Source organism: Tiliqua scincoides, chromosome 9, assembly GCF_035046505.1.
Source record: "Tiliqua scincoides isolate rTilSci1 chromosome 9, rTilSci1.hap2, whole genome shotgun sequence".
Classification (NCBI taxonomy): Eukaryota; Metazoa; Chordata; class Lepidosauria; order Squamata; family Scincidae; genus Tiliqua; species Tiliqua scincoides.
In genome coordinates this window covers 32,083,274-32,105,107 of record NC_089829.1, presented here as the reverse complement: position 1 = coordinate 32,105,107, position 21,834 = coordinate 32,083,274, and the positions used below count along the sequence as shown (strand labels likewise).

General features: G+C 43.8%; 1 protein-coding gene across 2 annotated transcripts in view; it reads right to left on the bottom strand.

The window, feature by feature from the left end:
* The window catches only part of ZNF423 (zinc finger protein 423), a 334,984-nt gene that overhangs the window by 34,259 nt on the left and 278,891 nt on the right, over nt 1–21,834 (bottom strand). For both annotated transcript variants that reach the window (XM_066637032.1, XM_066637033.1), the window contains 2 exons: nt 9,892–10,023; nt 8,083–8,198 (listed from right to left, as the gene is read on the bottom strand). In XM_066637032.1, coding sequence (XP_066493129.1) covers nt 8,083–8,198; nt 9,892–10,023 — 248 coding nt within the window. The remainder of the gene's footprint in view (nt 1–8,082; nt 8,199–9,891; nt 10,024–21,834) is intronic.

The window sequence follows — 21,834 nt, the reverse complement described above, 5'->3', positions numbered from 1 at the left end:
ATGGTATAAGCCTACAGCAACTGGTATTCCCAGACGGTCTCCCATCCAAGTACTAACCAGGCCTGACCCTGCTTAGCTTCTAAGATCAGATAAGATCAGGTATGTGTAGGGTAACAGTTGCTGCTGTTTCTGGAATGGGGCCTGTATCTACACTGCTACTTCACAACCACTCCATCTGCAAATCTGAAACCCCTGAGGTCTGATCCATCAGGTGCAATGCTACAAAATGCATCATTACAATTTCAGTATTGCTCTGCCCCACAAACAACAATCAACAGAGTGGGGAAGTAGTAGGGAAACCTGAAGTGCAATGCTATCACACGATGTCTTATGGAAGGTATTGGGGTGGGGGTGGGAGCTGAATCTTTGAACAAGGGCTCACAATCTCTGGATCCAGGGACACTGCTCCCTGTGCCACCTGAAAGAGCTATTGGTCTGTCCTTGTGCTACAGCACCAGTCATGCTGATGATGGCCAGAATGGGACCTCCAGCTTATCAGCCTAAACCAGGGGTGTCCAAAGTTTTTGGCAGGAGGGCCACATCAGCTCTCTGACACTGTGTTGGGGGCCGGGGGGAAAAAGAATTAATTTACATTTAAAATTTGAATAAATTTACATAAGTTTACATACATGAATATATTAAAGATGAACTTGTATGAATGAATGAAGGTCTTGCAATAGCTCAAGGCCTATAAAAGGCCTTGCACAAAGCAAGGCTGGCCTTTCCTTTGCTGCCACTGCTGCCTCACAGACGTGAAACAACAAGCAGTGGAGGGAGCCCTCGGCCTGCAGCTTGCGCGAGGTCAAGCTGTTTCCCGCAAGCTGAGAGCAGTTGCGTCGGGCCGGTGTGGGCTCCAACAAATCTCTGGAGGGCCAGAGGCTCATTGGAGACTGGAGGCTCCCTGAGGGCCACATTGAGAGGCCTTGAGGGCTGCAAGTGGCCCCAGGGCCGGAGTTTGGGCACCCCTGGCCTAAACTGACCAGATGATCTTGACTCTGGAGAAATTACTGGGGACAAACTGGCCCTATATAACTGTTGCTTCAGCTTTGGTTCTTTGATTCAAGGAACTCATTGCTGAGAGTAGCCACACAGACTATCCTGCTTTGTGCCTCCCCCAAACTTCCACTTCTGGGAATATGACCACCTGTCTACCTTGACTATCTGCCTGCCTCTGCACCCTCCCCCTTTCTGATCTCTTCATTGCACTGGGCTTTGACTTCTGCCTGATCTGACTATCTGCCCCCCAACTCCTCAGATCCTTGCTTGCCTAAGCTGAGACCCGGCGTATGATACAATATGGCAGTGGTTCCCAAACTGACCCGGGTCATGATGCCCCCTCAGCTTTGTGCAAGATTTCACAAGATCAAAGAAGGCAGTGCCCAGGGGGATAGCTAAGAGGGGCCACAGGAAACATCCCGTGGTGCCCCCGTGAGTGTGCTGCAACACTCTAAGGCAATTATTCCCAAAGTTTTTAGAGGCCCTAGAGGCTGCTGCCTGATTTATAAATGCCAAGGGGTGTGACTATAATGGTGATTGGGTAACAGTGCTCTTCCCCCCGAGTAGCAGCTTCTTGATGCACATAGCCTAATCTGCACTGTCAGTTTTGCAACAAAACAAAAATTGAGTCATGGCCCACTGGTGAGTCCTGGGCACAAAGTTTGGGAACCGCTGCCCTAAGGCATCACTATGCACACCCCCTGCAATATGAGGAAATAGACATAGGGCTTCTGTGTTTGCAGGCAGGTGAGAGTTATCTGAAATGTGCAGTGCTGGCCTAAACACAGGTTCTTCCTGGAAAGCTCCCACAACTTGACAGTTGCTGTACTGCCAGATGCAAAATGGGACTGCAGCAGTTGCTTCCTAGTAAGCTCTCAAACATCACAACACCTGTGCAGGAAAGAACCTGGCAGGTAGCCTACTCCCTCCATACCTGCCTCCTTGGTGGGTTGTTCTATCCCTTGCTTTAGTTTTCCTCAACTGCAATCATTTAAGAGGAAACGGTGTGATTAGCGGCACACAAGCAAACAGCAGGAATTAATCCTTTAAACACAAATACTTCAGTGGCTATGCAATGGTTCCTCACAAAACAGTGGGGAGGAAGATCAGAGACAAAACCCTCTTTGAGTTCCCTGCAAATTCCCTGCTACTCATTCACAATTTGCTTAATGCAGTTCTTAAGGCAATTAAGGATGTAGGACCCACCATCCTGATTAAACTCTCAGGCTTTGTCTATGATGCAGATGATGATACCAAAACAAGTTCCCCAACTGGGGGCGGGGGCAGGAACTGATGTCTTCTTACAGGCTGTCACAGCTTTGGATGCCTCAGCAACATGGCCGAAACTAGGTCCGCTCTAGTGTTGATCCTGGGCTACAATGCAGAAAAATAGGTCACTGATCTTGGTAGATCACCAGATAGCTTCTGCTTTACCAACCATTTGTATAAACGGCATGTAAAACTTCACAAACAAAATGGTGCCAAGAATGCAGTTAAACTTATGGTCCAATCCTAACAGCTCACCATTGGAATGAACATTCTGGTGGTGTAAGATGCTTTCCGGTTGTCACAAATGCAACATGCCAGAGAACACAGCTTGGACACCACCACAAGCAGCGGCGACCAGGTCAGCGCATCAGAGACGCCCACTGTCACCAGTAAGTTGGTGCAGGGAGTTGGAGGAAGGTGGCAAGGGGGTGAAACAGGATGGCAATGAGGGCGGAGAGGAACAACATTGGCATAAGTGTGTCTGCTGAATCCTAGCCCCCTTCTCAGCGTGATACGCCTTCACAGATCCATTTGTACTTGTGCCAGGTATATAACTGGTGCAGGTATGAACAGACACACTGAGCTGGTAGGAGCTTTCTCTCCTGCCAGCTCCCTTGCCCCAATAAGGCCTCTGGAGGCTAAAATTCCCCCGGCAGGATGCAGCAGGTGCCATATTGGCGCTGCTGCATCGCCGCACGGGTAGTTAGGTAGGTTTGGGCTGTTAAAGACTTTAACAAAGAAATGGGAGGAAGGAGAAGGGCAGGTTATTGATTAGGATTTATAATCAAATAGTAGTCAAGAGGCACACCCAATTGCTTTGATCATCTATTGACCCAACAGCAGCCTCAGTGACCTAAATGCATCAGTCATAGATTTAAAAGTCAGCTCCAAGACTCTGCCTTGTAACTCTCTAGCGTGACCAAGATACAGAGCTTGGGGCAGGGCTACAAAGATAGAATCACCAAATCATGCTGTTCCCGTTCACATATTTGTTGCTGCCCACCTACTATATAGCCCTGGTGGCAACAACTGTACTCCTTGCCACTAAATCCTGGCAATAGCAGAGTTTACTGCTTGGCACTAGTGTCCTTTGTGCTTCCTTCCAGTAGCGGTCAAAGTGAGAGTTACAATCTTTGCTGCCTGCCTTCTCTCTGAAGTGGCTTCATGATGAAGCACACTCATAAATCCACTAAAGAGTTGTCTATATAGTGTATATAACAGGGGTATCAAACTTAATTCATACAGTGGGCTGAACAGCATTCATGATGCCAGCTAAGGGCTGGAAATGATGCTACCAAGCTGGTCATGACCAGAAACAAGCACTTTTTTTCTCACCTAGGAACTCATTAGCTGCAAATGACAGAAGAGAAAACATGCAAATCTTGATCATATTTCCAAGATATGGGAGAGCCCAATTATCATGCAGGTTGCACTTGCAGATGCGACACCTCAGCACAGCTCAGTAGCTGAGAGCAGCTGATGGTAGTGCTGGGAAAGCCCAAGGACCAGAATAAAGAACCTCCATGGGCTGTATCTGGCATAAGGGTCTTATGTTTGACAACCTGGTGTAAAATAAACATTCTGTTCTAGGATAGGCCTGTCCCAACAACCCAAGCTTATCCTGAGGCAGCCACTTTGTTTAGCTTGTTGACACCACTGTCAGGCCAACCAAAAATCACAATAATTTTTATGTAAATTCTCAAGCATAATTTGATGTAGGGAGTGATCCCCTCCAATTTCCCAGTAGATAATATTTGACCCCAAGCTTGGTGGATCCAACGCTGCTTTTGTAGATGTGCGAATGTAGTCCAGCAATATACTAACTAAAGTGCTTCTGCTTGATGATTTTCAAGCAATCCCACGCAATTAGCAAGTCAGGTGGATGTAGGGAGATACTCAACACCAGCTCCAGATCAATTTGATAGAGAGATAAGTAGAAATCCTCCCCTGATTCAAAAGACTGTCTTTTGTCTCTCTGTTGTATGAATAAGGATAAATTCAATTTAAAATTAACTCCAGACCTAAGTAGACATTTTCCCAGTGTCATTAAATACATTCCAGTAAGAGATAAAGAAGAATTAGTTATAGCAAAGTACTATCCATTATGGGAAGATTTGCTTCTATAAAATGTACCAAGTATTTACTGAGCAGTTTTTAACCATTTCGTTTCACATGGTTTAAGTTTTGACTTTACCTAGATCTTATCCTGTTGATGAAAATGTCTAATATTCAAAGCTGTGACAAAAGGGATTGGCTGTGTCCTTGTACCAGCTTGCAAGAGATACAATTTAGTTTCTAAATAAGCATATGTTTCAGATTTGCTTTGCATATAACAATATTCTCAGACAGAATCAATCTCTGCATAGGAGAAAAACATGTTTATCTCATATAAACATGAGATAAACTAAGACAAAACCCAGGGTACAGGCCTTATGGTGTACTTGCTATAGTCTTGGATTTGGGTTCAGCCATGAAGCTCAGTGGTGACCATGGGCCAACTGCTCTCTATGTGCCAACCTTCATGTTGTGCTGGCTTCCAAACATGAGCACATGGGACAAAACAGAAGACTGGCTGCAGTCTTCCATAGTTTCAGAAGGGTTTCTTTCCCAGCCCTGTCTCTAGATGACAAGAACTAAACACAAGACCTTCTAAATGCAAATTTTGAATAAAAACACCGCTTTCTGCACTTCTGATTTTTGGAAAACACTGAAATCCGTAAAAAAAAGTTAAAACCATTTTCTCCAACCTCTAGCTATGGCCCTGTCTGCATGCGTCCTTGGCTACAATTAATAGATTGCCCAATAAAAGCAAGCTTGCAAGTTTAAGGTCAGAATTATCAGTCACTGGGAGTGGTGGTGGAACGGGTTGATTTAAGATTTCAGAAGATCCACCCCCAAATGACTCTGCTCATATTAACTATATAATATTTGTCCACAGATCACTTTTGTAGGACACAAATAGGAAAGGGGAAGGGGACAACAATTACAGGAACAAAATCAAGCTTCTAACCAGACTGTTGCCTTCCTCAAAGCCACTGACAAGAAAGCACAGAAACAAAACAAAAAAAAATCTGCTGACTTTATTAAAATATTAACAAGGTATAGTTAAAACTTTTGTACACTTATGCAAATGAGATTGCCAGAACAAGGGGAAGGAAGAGGATCCCCTTGGGAGAAAGAATATAAAATCAACAAAGTGAAAAGATCAACCATCCCTTCTGCAGTGTGACAGCACGGCACAAGAGGCAGCAGCTTGGGAATTGAGGAAGATAAATAAATAAAACACACACACACACCCCTCCGAAGTTTAAGTACATCGCGGTTTATAAAGGGAACAGATTTAAATGAGACAGAGTGAAACATTCCATTCAAAAAATTATATTTACCAGGAGGTTGCAGCAACATCTTGGAAGAAGTGCTAATGCATAAAATAATGTACAGCAAGGAAGGTCAAGAATGAAGATTTCAGCACGGCTCTATAAAGTTAAAAGGTCTAGCATAGAATTTCAGGAAAGGTGCAAGTTGCAAGAGCATGGTGCAATAAAAAGAACTCCTTACAATGCTTAATAGGCTTCACAAATGAAGGTCAAAATGGGAGTTTTAATGCATATTTTTATTTTCAACCAATATGATCAAGCCCACTGTCTGGAAATCTCTTTCGATTGAGCCAAAATCGCATCTGTTCAGACACAGATTGCAGGAACAGGAGGGTGCAGGAGTCCAAGAGGGAGTTCCCAGAGACCTTGTGCCTGAGGCTGGCCTAAGGTATCGGAGAGAGTCAGGGGAACGTGGACTGCAGCTGTCACCACCACCCCTGCCGAGAGATTGCAGTACAGGTTTTCACCTGCATACATGGATGGCAGATCTGCCAGGGGTTACAGGGGTTAAGCCAGAAAGTGTGGGTGAGTCCCAGTTTTGCTGTTGGCTGGGAACTCTTGCACAGATTTGGATGAAGCCATGTCCAGCAGCAGCTGAAGAAGTAGTAAAGGGAAGCTGCAGAAGAAGTAGATTGAAGCAGCAGAAACCCATTGCGTGCTTTAAGAAAAAAATGAGCAGCAAAACTAATCTGCAGAACTAAACTGAAACTGTGTTACTTGCAACCAGCAGTGTAGCCGGGGAAGGGGGCAGCACAGTAAGTAATGTAGGTGCCGCAGTATGCCATATAAGCACTGCCTTCCACTCGCCATCACTGCCCTGAATGGTTCTGACTACAAGTGGGAGGGGTCACTTACATGGCACGTTACAGCGCCTGCAGTACTTACCCCATGGCTCCCCACACCTCTGGCTATGCAACTGCATGCAACAGCCATAGCAGTTACAAAGGGTTGGAAGCCTGACTCTCCCAAACAGCCAATGAGATGGTAAACCTGTTTCTGACTGCACCTCTTCAGATTGCAAGTGGAGACTCACAAGCTTGAATTTTCCTCCATACAAATAAAACAAAAAATCACTACATATGGAAAACTAACACACCAAGGGAAAAGGTTCTAACCTAGCCTTCTTCCTGACATGCTAGCTTTATATTTTCAGGGATTTGGGGGTGGGGGGTGGGTATGGAACTGAAGATAATTCAATCTTGAAGTCCCCACCTACAGTCAAATATGGTTCAGTCCACTAATAGGTTTACTAGACCATCTACTGTTTGAGAAAACTAGATGGGAAAGCTAGATCATAGCTAGACCATCTTTTTCTGTCTCTCCCCCCCCCCCAACCACCAAATGTCCATGAACCATCTTTTGCAAGTATCACCACTGCAACCATATGAGTGAACAGCTTGCCCCACAGTTGGGGCCTAACTCTGCACACTCCTTCCCCAAACTGTACCTATTCTGAAGGGTCAAGGCAGCTGCACAGCAACATCTTGCCCACTGCCGAATCACAGCCTCAGCCATCTCCACTTCCAGCAGGACTGAGCCACACAGGACAATGGCATGCAAGCACCGTGGCAGTGGGGTCAAGTACCTAACTCAGCCTCCCAGAAGCCCAGGCAGATGGAAGCAGAAAGAAGGCAAACCATTTTGGCCAAGTGCTCCAGTGCAGTGCCCAACTCCCTAATCCTTCCATGATTTTTACATCTCTTTCTGGAACCATTTGTGACCCTTACCCCTCAAAGCTTATGGGTTTCCCTGACTTCCTCTTTGCTTTGTAGCCTATGTCCTGTCTCTCAGGCAACAGCAAGTTTATGGACCTGATATTGCCTTGCCTCTGTTATGGACCCAATCCTGCTGAAACCCACAAATACCAATCACAGCCAAGTGATGCTGGAAAAAAACACAACTGTACATTTTTGACCTTGGGTTTCAAAGGGAATACAGCCCGTTTCACTCCCTGCCCCCACTCTATTTTAGTGTGTGTGCAGAGGGGGTGGAGGGAAAGAGATGGAGAATGTCAAAATGTTAGTTGAGTTTTTGCATGCTAATCTTTCCTTAAATTATTAACCAATGGGAAGGAATTATTTACACTGTGCTTGGCGTGGACGTGGCAATGCGTCTCAACGCTACTGTCAAGAGAAATCCTCAGAGCGAATGATTAAAGTTGTCGGGTCTTATTTATTTATGCTGTCCGGGCTCAGAGGACCCTCTTTTTTTCCATTTTTATTTTATTTTTTTTGTTGATCTTTTTTTCCATTTTTATTTTATTTTTTTTGTTGAGATTGCACCCAGAGAGAAAAAGAGAAAGAGAGAGAAAGAAGGAGAGGAGAATTTTCTGATGTTGTAGGAAAGGAAAGATGTTTCTCTCAATAATCATTCAAACTGTATTATCTGCCAGATAATACAACAGTTTTTAATTCTTTCTTTTTAAACAAACAAACAGTACCTGAAGTTCCGTCTGAAAGAAGAACTTCTGTGGGCACTGGGAACAATCATAAATTTTATCTTCTTGCCCATGGACAGCAAAGATATGTTGCTGCAATTTATTTGCCTGTACAAAAACTGGAGAAAAATCAATAACATGGTCAGAAACAGAGAGAAACTCAGCAATTTCCCCTTGCGCCCCCCCCCATGAGTGCACTGTTGTCCTGGTGCAGACATGATGCTACCAACTTCAATAGTAGGATTTGGAGATCAGGGGTGGGTCATGTGTCAACATGGTTCCACTCCCAGGAGCCCAGAATTCTTTATTTTAGTTCTCTGTAAAAAAATACACACCCTAATTCAGCGGTTTTCAAACTGTGTGTTATGACTGACAGGTGGATAGTTACCCAATTTCTGGTGGGCTGTGGGTTGGCCAAGGCCAAGACGCTGCAGAGTAAAATGGAAGACAACTTGGAAGGTGCTTCCAAGTCACCCATGTCCCCACCCGCATCATTGGCTGTGTCATGCCGCTCTTCCCAAACTGTGTCACGACCCACTGGTGTGACACACAGTTTATGAAATGTAGTTTTACATGGCCAATGATGTGAGCCACGCGGCCCAGAAACAACTTCCAAGTCATCCGCCATTTTACCCTGCAGCGTCCTGGCGTTAGTGGGTCCTGGAACCACCACAGATGATTCAGCGGGTCGCCAAGGAAAAGATTTTGGGAACCCCTGCACTAATTTATCTTATAAAAACAACACAAAGTGGCACTTAGCAAAACACTGGGTGGTATTCTAAGACAATTAAGAATTCTAAATCCGAATAAAATCAGTCAGACTAAAAGTCATCAGGATTAAATTGTCTCATTGCTCTCAGTGGTGCTTAGTCATGTCTCACTTTTTAAGGGCATAACCCACTAACACAGAAGTCAAAATACACGGTAACAATTACAATAACACATCAAAACAACAAAACAAACAGGAACACGTTTCAAGTAGGAGGAGGAGGAGAACAACATACAGCAAATCAGGCAACCATTTCTGTAGGAGCCATTTAGGCCCAGAGCCTTCTCAAAAAGTCATGTTTAGGCATCTGAATCTACACAGCGTTGAGGTCACAAGATTTGGGAGCTATATATGAAAACTGGCTTATAGCTGTAATTTTTTCCAGTGCTATTAGGTTGTAATTTTTAGAGCACAGCAGCAACTGGTATCTATGTGTAGAGGCAGTGCTGAGATAAGGGGTGCTTTGTTTTCACACTGGTTTGCCACTGTAGACTGCCCTTCACCAAAACAGCTCTTTATCCCCAAAGAGCTGTTAGGTGATCCATGCCTGCACCATGATCCCAAACTGGAGCCAGCTTTCAAATACTCTTTTTAACTGAACACAAGCTGCTAACTAGATGATCAAGCATTTAATGCCATGTCTAGTTTGGTCCTCTAACTCCCTTTTTCCAGATGGAGAGCGAAGTTGGACATGAAGGGATGTTTTCCAATGACAGTTAGCAAGGTCAAGACCCAGTTCTCCTATGTCCAGATTCAAGAGTGGGTCACTTTTGCAGTTTTGTTACATTAGTACATAGGAATAATTCATTTTGCATTCTTTCCAAAAGGCTTAACTGCTTGGAAAATATTGAAAGGGGGGAAAAAAGCCCTTCTTCCAGAATAGCTCCAGTTTCCAACACATGACATTCTAAAGCTTCCTAGCAGAGCATTTCTCCCCCTGCCCCTCCTTCCAAAGAAAAGAATACTGTATTTTAAAACTCCCCGTGTGTCATTTCTGGATCAAGCCATGCACACTGAGGCTTGTCTGGGTCTGACTGTCTTACCTGTAAAACAAACAGGGCATTTGAATGTTCCTCCCATTCCCTCGAAGCTGTGCTCAATCAGGTGACACAGAAGCTTTGCCGGAGAGTCAAACATCTGGTTACACAGCTTGCACTCATGATTGATGCCTTCCTCTGCAAGGTTCAAATGATACAACTTGTTAGTGACACAGCAGATTAGCGTCTGAAAGGCAGTCATCGGTAAGAAGCTCTGTGCGCCGGATTTGCGTGGCTTCCGGGACCCAAAGACGCTGCCACTGCAACAGGACCCCCATTACAACAACAGCCCGCGGTACACTTGTACGACGTGTTCAGGTGTACAGCCGCAAGTCAAATTTGAGGGGCATTGCTATTTTGAGCTGTGATGAAAGTGATATTGTGATCAAACTGCTGGTAACATACACTCCTGTTTCCCCAGGCTCGTGACAATATCATGCCTCTCTCCTCCACTGCTCTTGGAATAAAACAATATATAAGAATACTCAAACCACATTTAAAACAAACGTGCAGTGTTAGTTCAGGCAGGGCCACTTGAAGAAGGACTGAAATGCCACTTTCTATTCCATCTGGATTCCATGAATGTCAAGAATAAGAAGATGATCGTATTAAGGAATAGCCAGAGTCCAGAGCCTGAGGTGTTCAGCCAGCCAAAATTTTTATATTTCAATATGAAGCGGGACCATTCATGGTCACTTTTCAATCTCTCTCTTACATGTGGCCTTTGGGAATACTCATTTCAACAAGGATTTGTATTTCATACACCTGATATGGTAAGCTGGCGGGGCAGAGTGGCTCAAAACACATGAGCAGGCAAACATGGGCTACATGGGCTCTTAGAAAGGGAGCCTCCATCAAAGAAGGAAAGGAGGGTGTGAAGCTACAGCACCTCCTCCGTAACTAGGACAGAGCCTATCAATGTGCCCCCACTGGCATACCACATGTGGCAGGTGCCCCTCAGGCTTCGCCCTAGTTACGGCTCTGGGAGTAAGTCTCCACTTCAAAGGGACAATTTTCAAAATAGAAACAGCATCTTGAACACTGATGACACTATAACAATAAATACAAAAATAAGGGACAATGATAATGACTCGGATGCCAAGATTGACTTGTGGTAGTGGAAAGCCTCTTCTGTTCACAGAAGGATCAATTCTTTGCAGATGAAAGTTGTGGGAGACAAGCAGCCCACCCATTCCAAAGGACTTCCTCCTTCGTGGTTAAATCGTGTGTCAGACTTTTTATACTCTCTTAAGAAAACTTCTCATGACACATGATTAGAATTTATGTGCTATCATCTGGATCTTCCTGATTCACCACATTTCTCAGACTGCAACACAACTTCTGTTGTGCTGTGGCACCCAAGTCTTCTACCAGTGCTACCTAAAGTGCTCATGGAACAACACAAAGTCATTTTCTGCTTTCGCTCACCACTCCTTGGACTCAAAAGTAAATATGAGGTACTAAGAAATGGAAGCCAAAAACAAATGATTGCATAGGACAGGCTGCGGTATTTTGTCTACAATTTAACCTGGAAAATAACTCAGAGCTGTCCTTCAACCTTGCTGTGAATTTTGCCTCATCTCACACCTCCCACTTAACTCCAACAGAAACCACTGCCTCTGGGAGAGTGTTCCAACCCCACAGCATTCAAAGATTCTCTAGGTCTTTAATTACATCATTGGAACAGGTACAAGGATCTAATGGAACACAGTACAGTGGACCCTCCTTATCTGAGGGCTTAGCATCTGCGGATGCTGAGCCCATGGCTAGAGGGCCTAAGAGGACCCCCTGGATGTGACCAGAAGCCACTTCAGGCCGGTGACTTCTGGTTGCAACCTGACATATTCTAAGGTGCAGGGAGGCCACTTGCGACCTATGGAGGGCTGGACACGGCCCCCAGGTAGGGTAGACCTTCCCGCATATTTCATTATCCGCATAATTTGATATCTGCGGTGGGTCTTGGAACGGATCCTCCATGGATACCAAGGGGCCCACTGTACCTTATGCCATATAACAAGCACTGATACAAGGCACAAACTAGAGGCATGATGAATTCCTCATAATTAAGATGTCAGAGAAATCACATCTGCTTTGCATGCAGAAGATCCCAGGTTCAACCTCTAGCTCTAGGTAGGTCTAGGAACAACTCTTGCTGGAACACCTGGACGGACCAGTGATCTGATTCCGTATAAGGCAGCTTCATAAATGTACTCATTCCTAAGTTTCCTCCACAGAAGGATGTCCCAACCAAGGGGCTGTAGCTCTTAAACTGAGGTCAAGGGAGACAAGCTATGCTGCAGTCCACATTGCACTTTGTGGTTTACATCACATGTTGGAGAAGCAACCTATTTTTCAGTTGTAATTTTAAAATTTAAAGAAATTTCCTTCTTCAGCAGTGCAAGCAACTGCAGTGGAATCTTCAGAAGAAACACCCAGCTGTGTGCAAGGGGTTTCACCATGTGCATAGGTAGCTTTGCTGGAGGCAGGCCACAGAGCACACCTGCAGCAGTGGAATCTGAATGCAGACACCTTCCAAGCATCTTCCCAGATGGTGGCTGTAGAGCTGCGAAAATGTTACAGCCCACAAAGAACAAGGAAACCAGAATAGTGACCCTCAGACCACTGGGCTCAAGAATCACTGCTGTGGAGGAATCCAAAGGAAAACATCAAATGTAAAAGCCACATGGTCCAATCCTTTGTGGGCAGCACTTCAGATCTTTCCTACAAAATGCACATCATGTTCCAACAGAGCTGTATGAAAATGTGGTTACCTCTTCACAGGTGGTTTTCCTTTGAAGGAAAACCCTGGCACCAAAATGAGATCTCAACTTCTCCCTCCCTCCCCCCCCCCCCCACGACTACAGAGGTGTTTCCAGTATAGCCCTAATCCAGGCTAGATTTCTTGTAGGGTTGCTTTGATATTTCAATCCCACTCTTCTTTCACCAGGGAATTCAAGGCAGTTAACAGCACAGAAATACAACATAAACAAGTATCAGGGCTTGGTTAGAATTGGGCCGTAAGTCTCACTTTGCTCCTCCAAGTTCAGTCCCCTTCTGCCGTCAAACACCTGCTCAGGGTTTCCACATCCTGTCTAGAATCTGATGAGCTGACAACTCTCAAGGCCCAGTTCCAGATGGAGGTCTCACAGAGACACTGAAATGCACTGGGGGGACAAGTTGCAAAGTGAGTTCACAACAGGGGTAAGATCTAAGCCAAGGCCTCCTCAACATGCAGCTCAGTCTCACAGCCACTACTAGACACTAACAGTCAACCAAATGCATGGAAGGAAATTATATTCCTGGGCTTCTGCATATTTGGTTAATGCTAATTATATACCACTTTTGGGCCCAGTCTGGGATGTACTTCAAATAGTAAAAGCCACGACAAACAAAACTCAAACAAAAAATAATACAAATGTAATAGGTTCCCGCAGATGTGGAAATTCATCCCACTGGAGGCAAGACCTTTTGATTTGCAAACCCACTTCTGAATTATAAGGCCTTCTTCCCACCAGTGGGTTTTTTTGTTGCACTCCCACAGGAGTCCATTATATATTTTCTGTGTCAATGAAACCATCCAGCAAGAAATTTTTAAAAAAAGGAAAGGGGGGAGAGAAAAATCAGAGAAGGAAGTACTGTGGTTTAGCCTGACAAATGTCTCCTTTTTCATATATGCCTATCCAAAACCATGACAAATGGCCAAAGATGTGGTCAGATAGTGCTTTTATTTGCTATCCTTATATTCTACTTCTCAAATAAAAAATTAAGAGGTCTACAACACAAAAAAATTGAAAATACACCCATACAATCAAAGCAAATAGAAAAGAAAAACAGCTGCACAGAACCAATTAAAAACCAGTATTAAATCGGTTCAGTGCCATATTAAATGACTTCTGAGACACAAAGTTCAGCATCTGTTTAAAAATGGATAGAGAGGGCAGCCTGCTCTCCTTTGGAGATCATTCTACAACTAAAAGGCCACCTCTGAAAAGCCTTTGGTAGCCACCAACAGAATTTGGTTGGTGAAACTGGCCAATAACATACTGGTACCATTCTACAGCATGTAAATTTCCATATAAAACATGAGGGTGAGGATCACAGACATTTTTGGACAAAGGCTCTCAAGAATGACAGAACTTACACACCAGGTAGCTTAACAGCATTGACAACATTAGTTAGGCATGAAGTGTAGCGTTTTAGTATGAGAAAATACCTAGTCAATTTCTTCATATTTATTCCATATATGGGAAGGAAAGTTGACAATAAAGGGGTAGAGGAGACAGATAACCTCAAAATACGGCAGATATTCTCAAAAGAGACCAATCTTAACATATGAATTACATGCAACTCCTCTCATTTTTACCACAGAAAGCAGATCTCTACTACATGGTGTGCCAGCATCTTTCCATCTTCTTCTTGAATCCACTATCTGCTGGTGGATCGATTAATTTAATGCTGAACAAACAGTGCACCTAATCAAAGATTCTTAGGGCTCTTCCTCTACTTTGTCTCGAAAGTTCAGAATAAGCATTAATTTTACACTTCATTTCTCAGAGAGAGAGAGAGAGAGAGAGAGAGAGAGAGAGAGAGAGAGAGAGAGAGAGAGAGAGAGAGAATGTGGTCCTTGTTTAAAACAAGCAGACCTGCGGGATTTTATCAGGTAGAAACTATGTCAGGCCAAAAGAGGAACAGAGCGCTTTGTGTAGAGGTATCATGGGGAGATGATAGTATTCTGTAATGTTCCCAGTACCTACTTTTGTCTCCAAAAGCATTTGATCCCTGGCAGACACATACACTTATTTCCATACCGGTCTTGAGGGAAAGCCAGTAGGAACAAGAGCTGATTATCTGAATCCTGAAGGTGAAACCTGGGTGGTGCCCACTGATGCTAAAAGACAGGCATTGGGGTGAATGTGGAGGTACATAATTCACTGCCTGTTAGTGATGATTAGTGAGTCGTGCTGAACCGGTTGAACTGCAGTGGTGAGGCTCGGCTCCCATTGTTCTTAAGTTCAAATGCATTTGCCTGGTGTTGATAGGACCACGCTGAAGTGCACTTCCTACTCTCTTGCCCCTGCATGCCTGGTGCCCGTGGCACTGCGCCTTGACGTTAAAGCGACTGCAGTGGCAGCAAATGTGCATTTAATACATATTACCAAGAGTCGCTGAGCCCATAAGAGAGCTGACAATGGCAGCCTCCTGGCAAGGTCTCAGTATAATTAATAATGCTGTATTAAGCCCGTGTAGCCACGCAATTCTAATTATAACTAGTTTAATGACAACATAAAAGGAATCGAAAAAGCATGAGTTGACACACTATCAAGCAAAGAATAAGTCAGAGATTTATGCCATTAAGAAAAAGACAATCACCTTTGCCACTACTGAAAAAAAACAACAGTTTTCCTTCTCCAGTTTGATTTAATAAAACAGAATTTTCCCTTAAGGAGGGGGAGGGAGGAGAAATAGCATCCTGCCTTACTGTGAAGACATTTAAGACAACCTGACACTCATTCTTGACACGAGTATGCAAATCCCACACTATTTCCCTCCCAGAACAGTCCATTTCTGCTTTATTGCAGCAAATTAGGGTAATAAAATTGGACGAGCTTTGCTTGTAGTAGGAGTGAGGCACATAAATTCCTTCATTAACTATGTGCCTACATTGAAATTCGGTACAACCAAATGTTAAATAAGCCTTTGTTCAAAGAGTCCAGATCTCGTCCTGTTATCTTGTCTGTTAAAATCTCCCACCCACCCACACCCCAAAAAGTGTCAGAAAGTAGAAGCTTAATTGGCACCAGAAAATACACATGGAAGCTCCATTAGGAAAGGGGACAAATGATTTGATTTTGTGACTGCTAGGGGTACAGCAAAAAAAGGAACTTCATCCCCCATCCAGTAATAAAAATTAAATTGGCAAACTCCACTGTAATAAAAATTATTATCCAGTAAATAAAAACAGTAGATTAGATCCCTTCTAATCTCAATGCACAAAGTAGCATCTTATTCATGAGTTTCTACAGATGTAGTAGGAATGACTGAAATCAACTCAAATCACAAAGAAACGCCTGCCCCTCTGAAGATGCCTGAATGAGGAAAGTACTCGTTTCACACTCCAGACAGACAACACAATTACAGTATTGATTTGTCATTAAGCACTGCAGAGAGGATAACGGGACCAAATTCCAGGCAAAGAACCATTTAGAACTATCAGCAAAAAGACCCTGGAAGGAATCAAACCTTTGCCTAGATGAATCTAACCGCTGCTGTTGTGTCAGAATGTCATTAGTTCTGTGTGTCATTTAAGAAACCTTCCTTACATTACCATCATGGGCATGAAGATCTCAGATCACTCTCCATCTGTTACACAAGTTCCAAAATACGGCCAAGCTTTCTCATTCATATGATCTCTACTTGCATACAGGAGAAAAGCTGCACCCTCCCCCCATTTTTCTGCACCCTAGAGAGTGATTCTCCCTCCCCCCCCCCATTCTTCTGGACAGATGGAAGCCTGCCTACCCCCCACCCCCGGCATTCTCACCCAAGTGTCTTTGGAAATCACAAATGAGTCTGGGTAGCCTTTCCAGGGGAGCCCAGTGGGACAAAAGCAACTCTTGAGAACAGTACCTTGACAATTAAGGAGCCTGGGTTTTGAAAAGCCTGGGATTGATGGCATGGACAGCGGAAGCATCACCTGGGGAACTGGGTGTAGTCCTCCGAGGGTTGCTGGAGGTCAGTTACTATAGCAACAGAGAATGAGCTCAACCTTGTAACTGACCCTTATCTTTTTTTGATCTGTTGGCCACTTGGGGCCAGAGCCTGAAATCAACTGGAAAATAATCCGGTCACATATCATAAAGAAAACTATCTATACTTATTTATCCAGGTAGAGGCTGAACCCTTTTGCTTGGCTGATTTTGCTACGCCAAAGTGCCTCCCACCCTTTAATACCTGCACAGAATTTGCCTAGAAACAATCAGCATTTACACAAACAGCACAGATACACTTAATACGTATGCTGAGAAATCTGATGTTATGCGTACCAAATTTGGTTCATTTGGTTCAATAAAATGTATTTATTGACAGCATTTATAGCCCAAACCCCTCTCCCCAACACACAAACAAGAACAGAATTTAGACCAGGGGTGTCATACTCATTTCATACAGTGGGTCGAATAGCATTCATGGTGCCTGCTGAAGGCCAGAAGTGACTTCATTGAACAGGACATGACATCATCAAACAGATGACGGCCAGAAATAAGCACTTCGTTCTCAAGTAGGAACAGTTGCAAACAACAGAATAGCAGATATTCTATTATATTATATCTAATTTAGTATTTATATAGTATTATAAATACTATAGTATTTATAAATCTATAGTATTATAAATACTATAAATTTATAGTATTATAAATACTATAGTATTATAGATAGTATTATATTATATCTAATTTAATATAATATTAAATATCTCATATTTATATTTAATTATAAATATCTAGATTATATTTTCAAGATATCAGAGAGTATAGTCACCTTTTCAACAGTGCTGCTGCTTGGACATCACTTTGCAGCTCAGCAGCCAAGAGCTGCTCTGAGAATTGATGCCTCAGCAAAAGCTGCATTGCTGAAAGGGTAGCTCTGGGAGGCTCCCAACGGGGTTGGAAACTATGCTTCTGGTTTTCCCAGTGCATCCTGGAGTCGTGCAAGGTACTGTGCGCTCCAGGTACGTGGGGGGGGGGATTTGCGCAATGGGGAAGGTGACATCCCATGGGGGGCACCATCGAGGACCTTTGCCCTGGGGTGCAGGGCTGGGGAGGTCTGCCACTGTCTGGGAGAGTCAAATTATGACAGGGACCCAATGAAGAGCTTCCAGGGGTCACACAGGACTTATGTTTGACACCCCTTAACTAGACAGAAGCAAACTGAAATAGACAGGAAGTAAAGAACTATCCAACACTACGTCCTAGGAGGAGGGCAGTCTTGTCATCAAGCTCCAAAGACAAAAAAGATTGGCACCAAATAAGCTCTTCTGGAGAAGGAATTCCACAAAGGAGATGCCATCACAAAGTCAAGGGTTGGTCTCTGATTGCCACCAGCGTGACCAGCTCCTGTTCTGACATGTTTCTGCAGACAGCATGTGGATAGGTAGGACATTTCCCCTGTCCCCCTGCCATAGATCAGGTCCCTTTATACCAGAGCAAGGTCGTAATTAAAGACCAATCTACTTTGGTTCTAAGCCCCACACATTTCAGTATTTTAAAGGATCAAGCCAGCACTTTGAACTGGGACTGGAAACAAACCAGGAGGCAATGGAGATGGCATAAACATTGGTGTGATATAAACAAAGATTCAAGATGCAATCCTATTCATGCTTAACAGGAAATCCCACTAAGTCAATGGCATTTACTTTTGTGTAGACGTGCCTAGGGATACACTTTCATGCTTGTATCAGCAGCTTGCCTGATACATTTTATGCCAACTGAAGGTTCCAGAGACTTGTCGAAAGCAGTCCCCATGTAGAGCATATAGCGTTGCCCCCACTTCCAGCTACCATTTTTTTGCAAGCGTCCCATTTTCCATTGGTACCTTGTTGCACGTATTCTATGGCCTACTCTCTTGCAGCTGAAATATGATTTTTGCCTTCAAAACACATTTCTGTGATCTAGGGTGGCACAACACTGATGTCTTTTATGAGCTGAAGATTGGTTAATAAAATCTTGTATGCAGGCTTCATTCTTATGACAATTTTACTATTCTATGTTTGCAAGGGATATGAAAGCTGTCCATAGTGGTTACAAACATCACTTTAATGAAAAACGATAACACTGGGAGTCTGATCTGTCTAGATATTGCATTAAAAAAAGGCAACAAAATGAGCTGGATTTTCAAAGTATGATTTGGCTTTGGATCAACTTTATGGTTGAAAATTAATTATGTTTCTTATTCAAGTTGTGGGTTTGCCTTTCATGCAGTGGTTTGGCAGAATTTAAGCAGGTGAGGCTCAGGTAGCCAAGCTTGCTTTTAGAAAGGACCAAAGGGCAAATGAGATGATGCATTCTCAGTTCACACAAGGCAGCGATTTTCAACTGGTGCGCCGTGGCACATTGGTGTGCTGCAAAAGGTCCATAGGTGTACCCTGGGAATTTGGAGTCCAGCAGTTGAAAATCACTGAAAAAAAGCTCTTCTGGGTTATGTGGCTCTGTTTTTAGGGCAACTGTCTGTAATAATGAATTATCTGTCTCTCTTTGTCCACTGGCTCTAAGGAGTTGGCAGAGGAAAGACAGCCAATTTGTTACTATACACCAGTGTTTCTCAAACAGTGGGTCGTGAGCCAATTTCAGGTGGGTCCCCATTCATTTTAATATTTTATTTTTAATATATTAGACTTGATTCTGCCATGATATGTGACTGCATTTGGGGAAATGTTACAGATCTGCACTTTTAACAGGCTACTATGTATATGCTTTGAACAATGATAGTAAATGAGACTTACTCCTGGGTAAGTGTGGGTTAGATTGCAGCCTAGGATTGTTAAAAATTTTCCTGCTTGATGACGTCACTTCCGGTCATGACATCACTTCCGGTGGGTCCCAACAGATTCTCATTCTAAAAAGTGGGTCCCAGTGCTAAAAGTGTGAGAACCACTGCTATAGACAGTTGCTCTAGAAAATGAATTGCAGAACCAGGAAGAGTCTCCTGGAAACTGAAAGTGACATCACAAGAGGCGAAGACCATAGACATAACCATAGAGGTCAGTGTGCTGTAAGAAAAACGTTGAAAATCTCTGACATAAGGAGTTGCCCAGGCTTCTTGAATCTCCCCCCCCCCCCACCTCTCTAATTGAGAATGTCCTCAAGCATGTGTTCAAGGCACCTATACAGTTCTAGATTATAGGTGAACACTAGTGGTGGAAAAGTCGTGTTTCAGGGAAGATGGTTTGCTGGTTACTAATATTCTCACTGAAGAACCCATGATAAGCTTCTCAGGAACCCCAGGGTTTGGAAACCCCTGGCCTATTAGCTCTCCACTAGGTATCCCAATGGCATAATTAAGACAAAGATGCCCTGAAGCATGACAGACACAAGCAAAGAAATCTTTCCCATTGGCAAGGAAAAACTGTCCATCATAGCAATGTGCAGGGAGCATGGTGCAACAAAGCAATTCAACATTTGTAATCAGCCGGCCACAAATTTTACCCTGCATCAAGGAATGAAAAGCTGGAACGTGGAAACAGTTGCTGACGGGGAGAACACTCAGAGCAAAATCACCCCCAGTTTGAATGAGAAAATACTTCCAAGGTATTTTTAGTTAATCAAAAACCCTTCAATCTCTTGTTGCACCAGACTTAAATATTTAGAAAGAGACTACCAAAAATAAATCAATAAAAAATTAAAAAAACAAATCAAATGCAACAGTATTTGTATTTTGAATGTTAATTTGACGTAAAGAAGTATGCATGAGGGAATGTTTATAATCAGAACTCCAATAAACTCACAAATGACTCTAGTATTTTATAAGCTTGTTAGGAACAAATCACTCCCTTAGCTTGTATTTCCTTACTGATGAATCATAAAAGGCCTCAATACACAAAGAGTATATTTGAAAAAGGTCTGCCTCTGGCTTTGATCAGCGACATCATCCTGCAAACCTTGCAGCCCACAAAGTGAATCCGGCAGGCACACCTGTCTTCTGGATAAAAAAAACCATCCCCACCCCCCAATTCAACACCTGATCTGTGCTGCACTTCTTTCCCCTTTACCTAGAAGAGATATTCTTGTCTGCAGAATCACAGAACTAGCTGCTACTTCTTGCCTCCTGCCCTTATGTTGCCTGGAGAGCCATCTTTGGGAGCACCTCCAATCGTACTAATCTGCATAATGATGAAGCTCTAGAGGGACTGTTCAGTCTTTGGAGGTGTCGGAGAAAATACGCACTGTCCTCTAAACAAGCGCAACTGGATTCATAATGCATTCCTCACAGAATGTAGAAGCTGCTGAATACACAAGGAGACCCAATCACGTATGAGGGTCTGAGCTAGACGGACCAACATGATGCTAATATCTCCACCATGAAAATTCATGGGCAGGAACTGGCAACACTTGTGCCTCATGTCAGAAGCTGCTGAATCTAGAACAAAGAACCTTCACTCTGTGCACTTATTCTATGGGGTGAGGCACTAAGGCTACAGGTTGGAGCATCTCTCTAGTCCAGTAGTTCCCCAGCTTATCTGGTTCGCATTGCCCCTCTCAGTCTTTTGTTCCTAACTCAGACAGGCGCTGCCATCACATGAGATCCAAGATGGCAGTGCCCAAATCTTGCAAGATTTCATGAGATTCAAGATGATGGTGCCCGGGAGAACAGGTAGGAGGAGCCACTGGGGACATCCTGTGGCACGCCTATGAGTGCACCATGATGCCCTAATGCATCATGATGTACACTTTGGGCACACCTACTCTACTCCTTAGGGTTCCTAGGTACTGCAGGGACTCTACTCACACAAGCTGGGCCCCTGGCTCCTCTAAACATGAAGGGCTCTCTTATGGCTTCCAGGTCATGCTGGGACTTTACCTGGGCAATGATAGCCTTGCTTAGCTCTTGGAATTCTTAATTTGTTCTCTAGGTCTCATTGCCTGGTTCCACTCAACAGCTCAGCTCTATCACCAAGCAGCGTTTAGCAGAAGCAATTGTAGCTCCCCTCAACATTTCATGAAAAGTTGCTTGTGCCAATACTTTCTCTCCTACACAGTTATTAGAAATGCAAAATACACATTCCCCTTTGCATCTGGTCACCTCAATCCGTAGGTTAACACTGGCAGGACCAAACTGAGACCTCTGAAGGATGCCATCTGTCCTGCCACTTGCCAATTTCTCTGGCAAAAGAGGGTTGAATTAGTTGCTTCTGTTGCTAAGGGCCCAATGCTATCCAACTTTCCAGCACCTATGCAG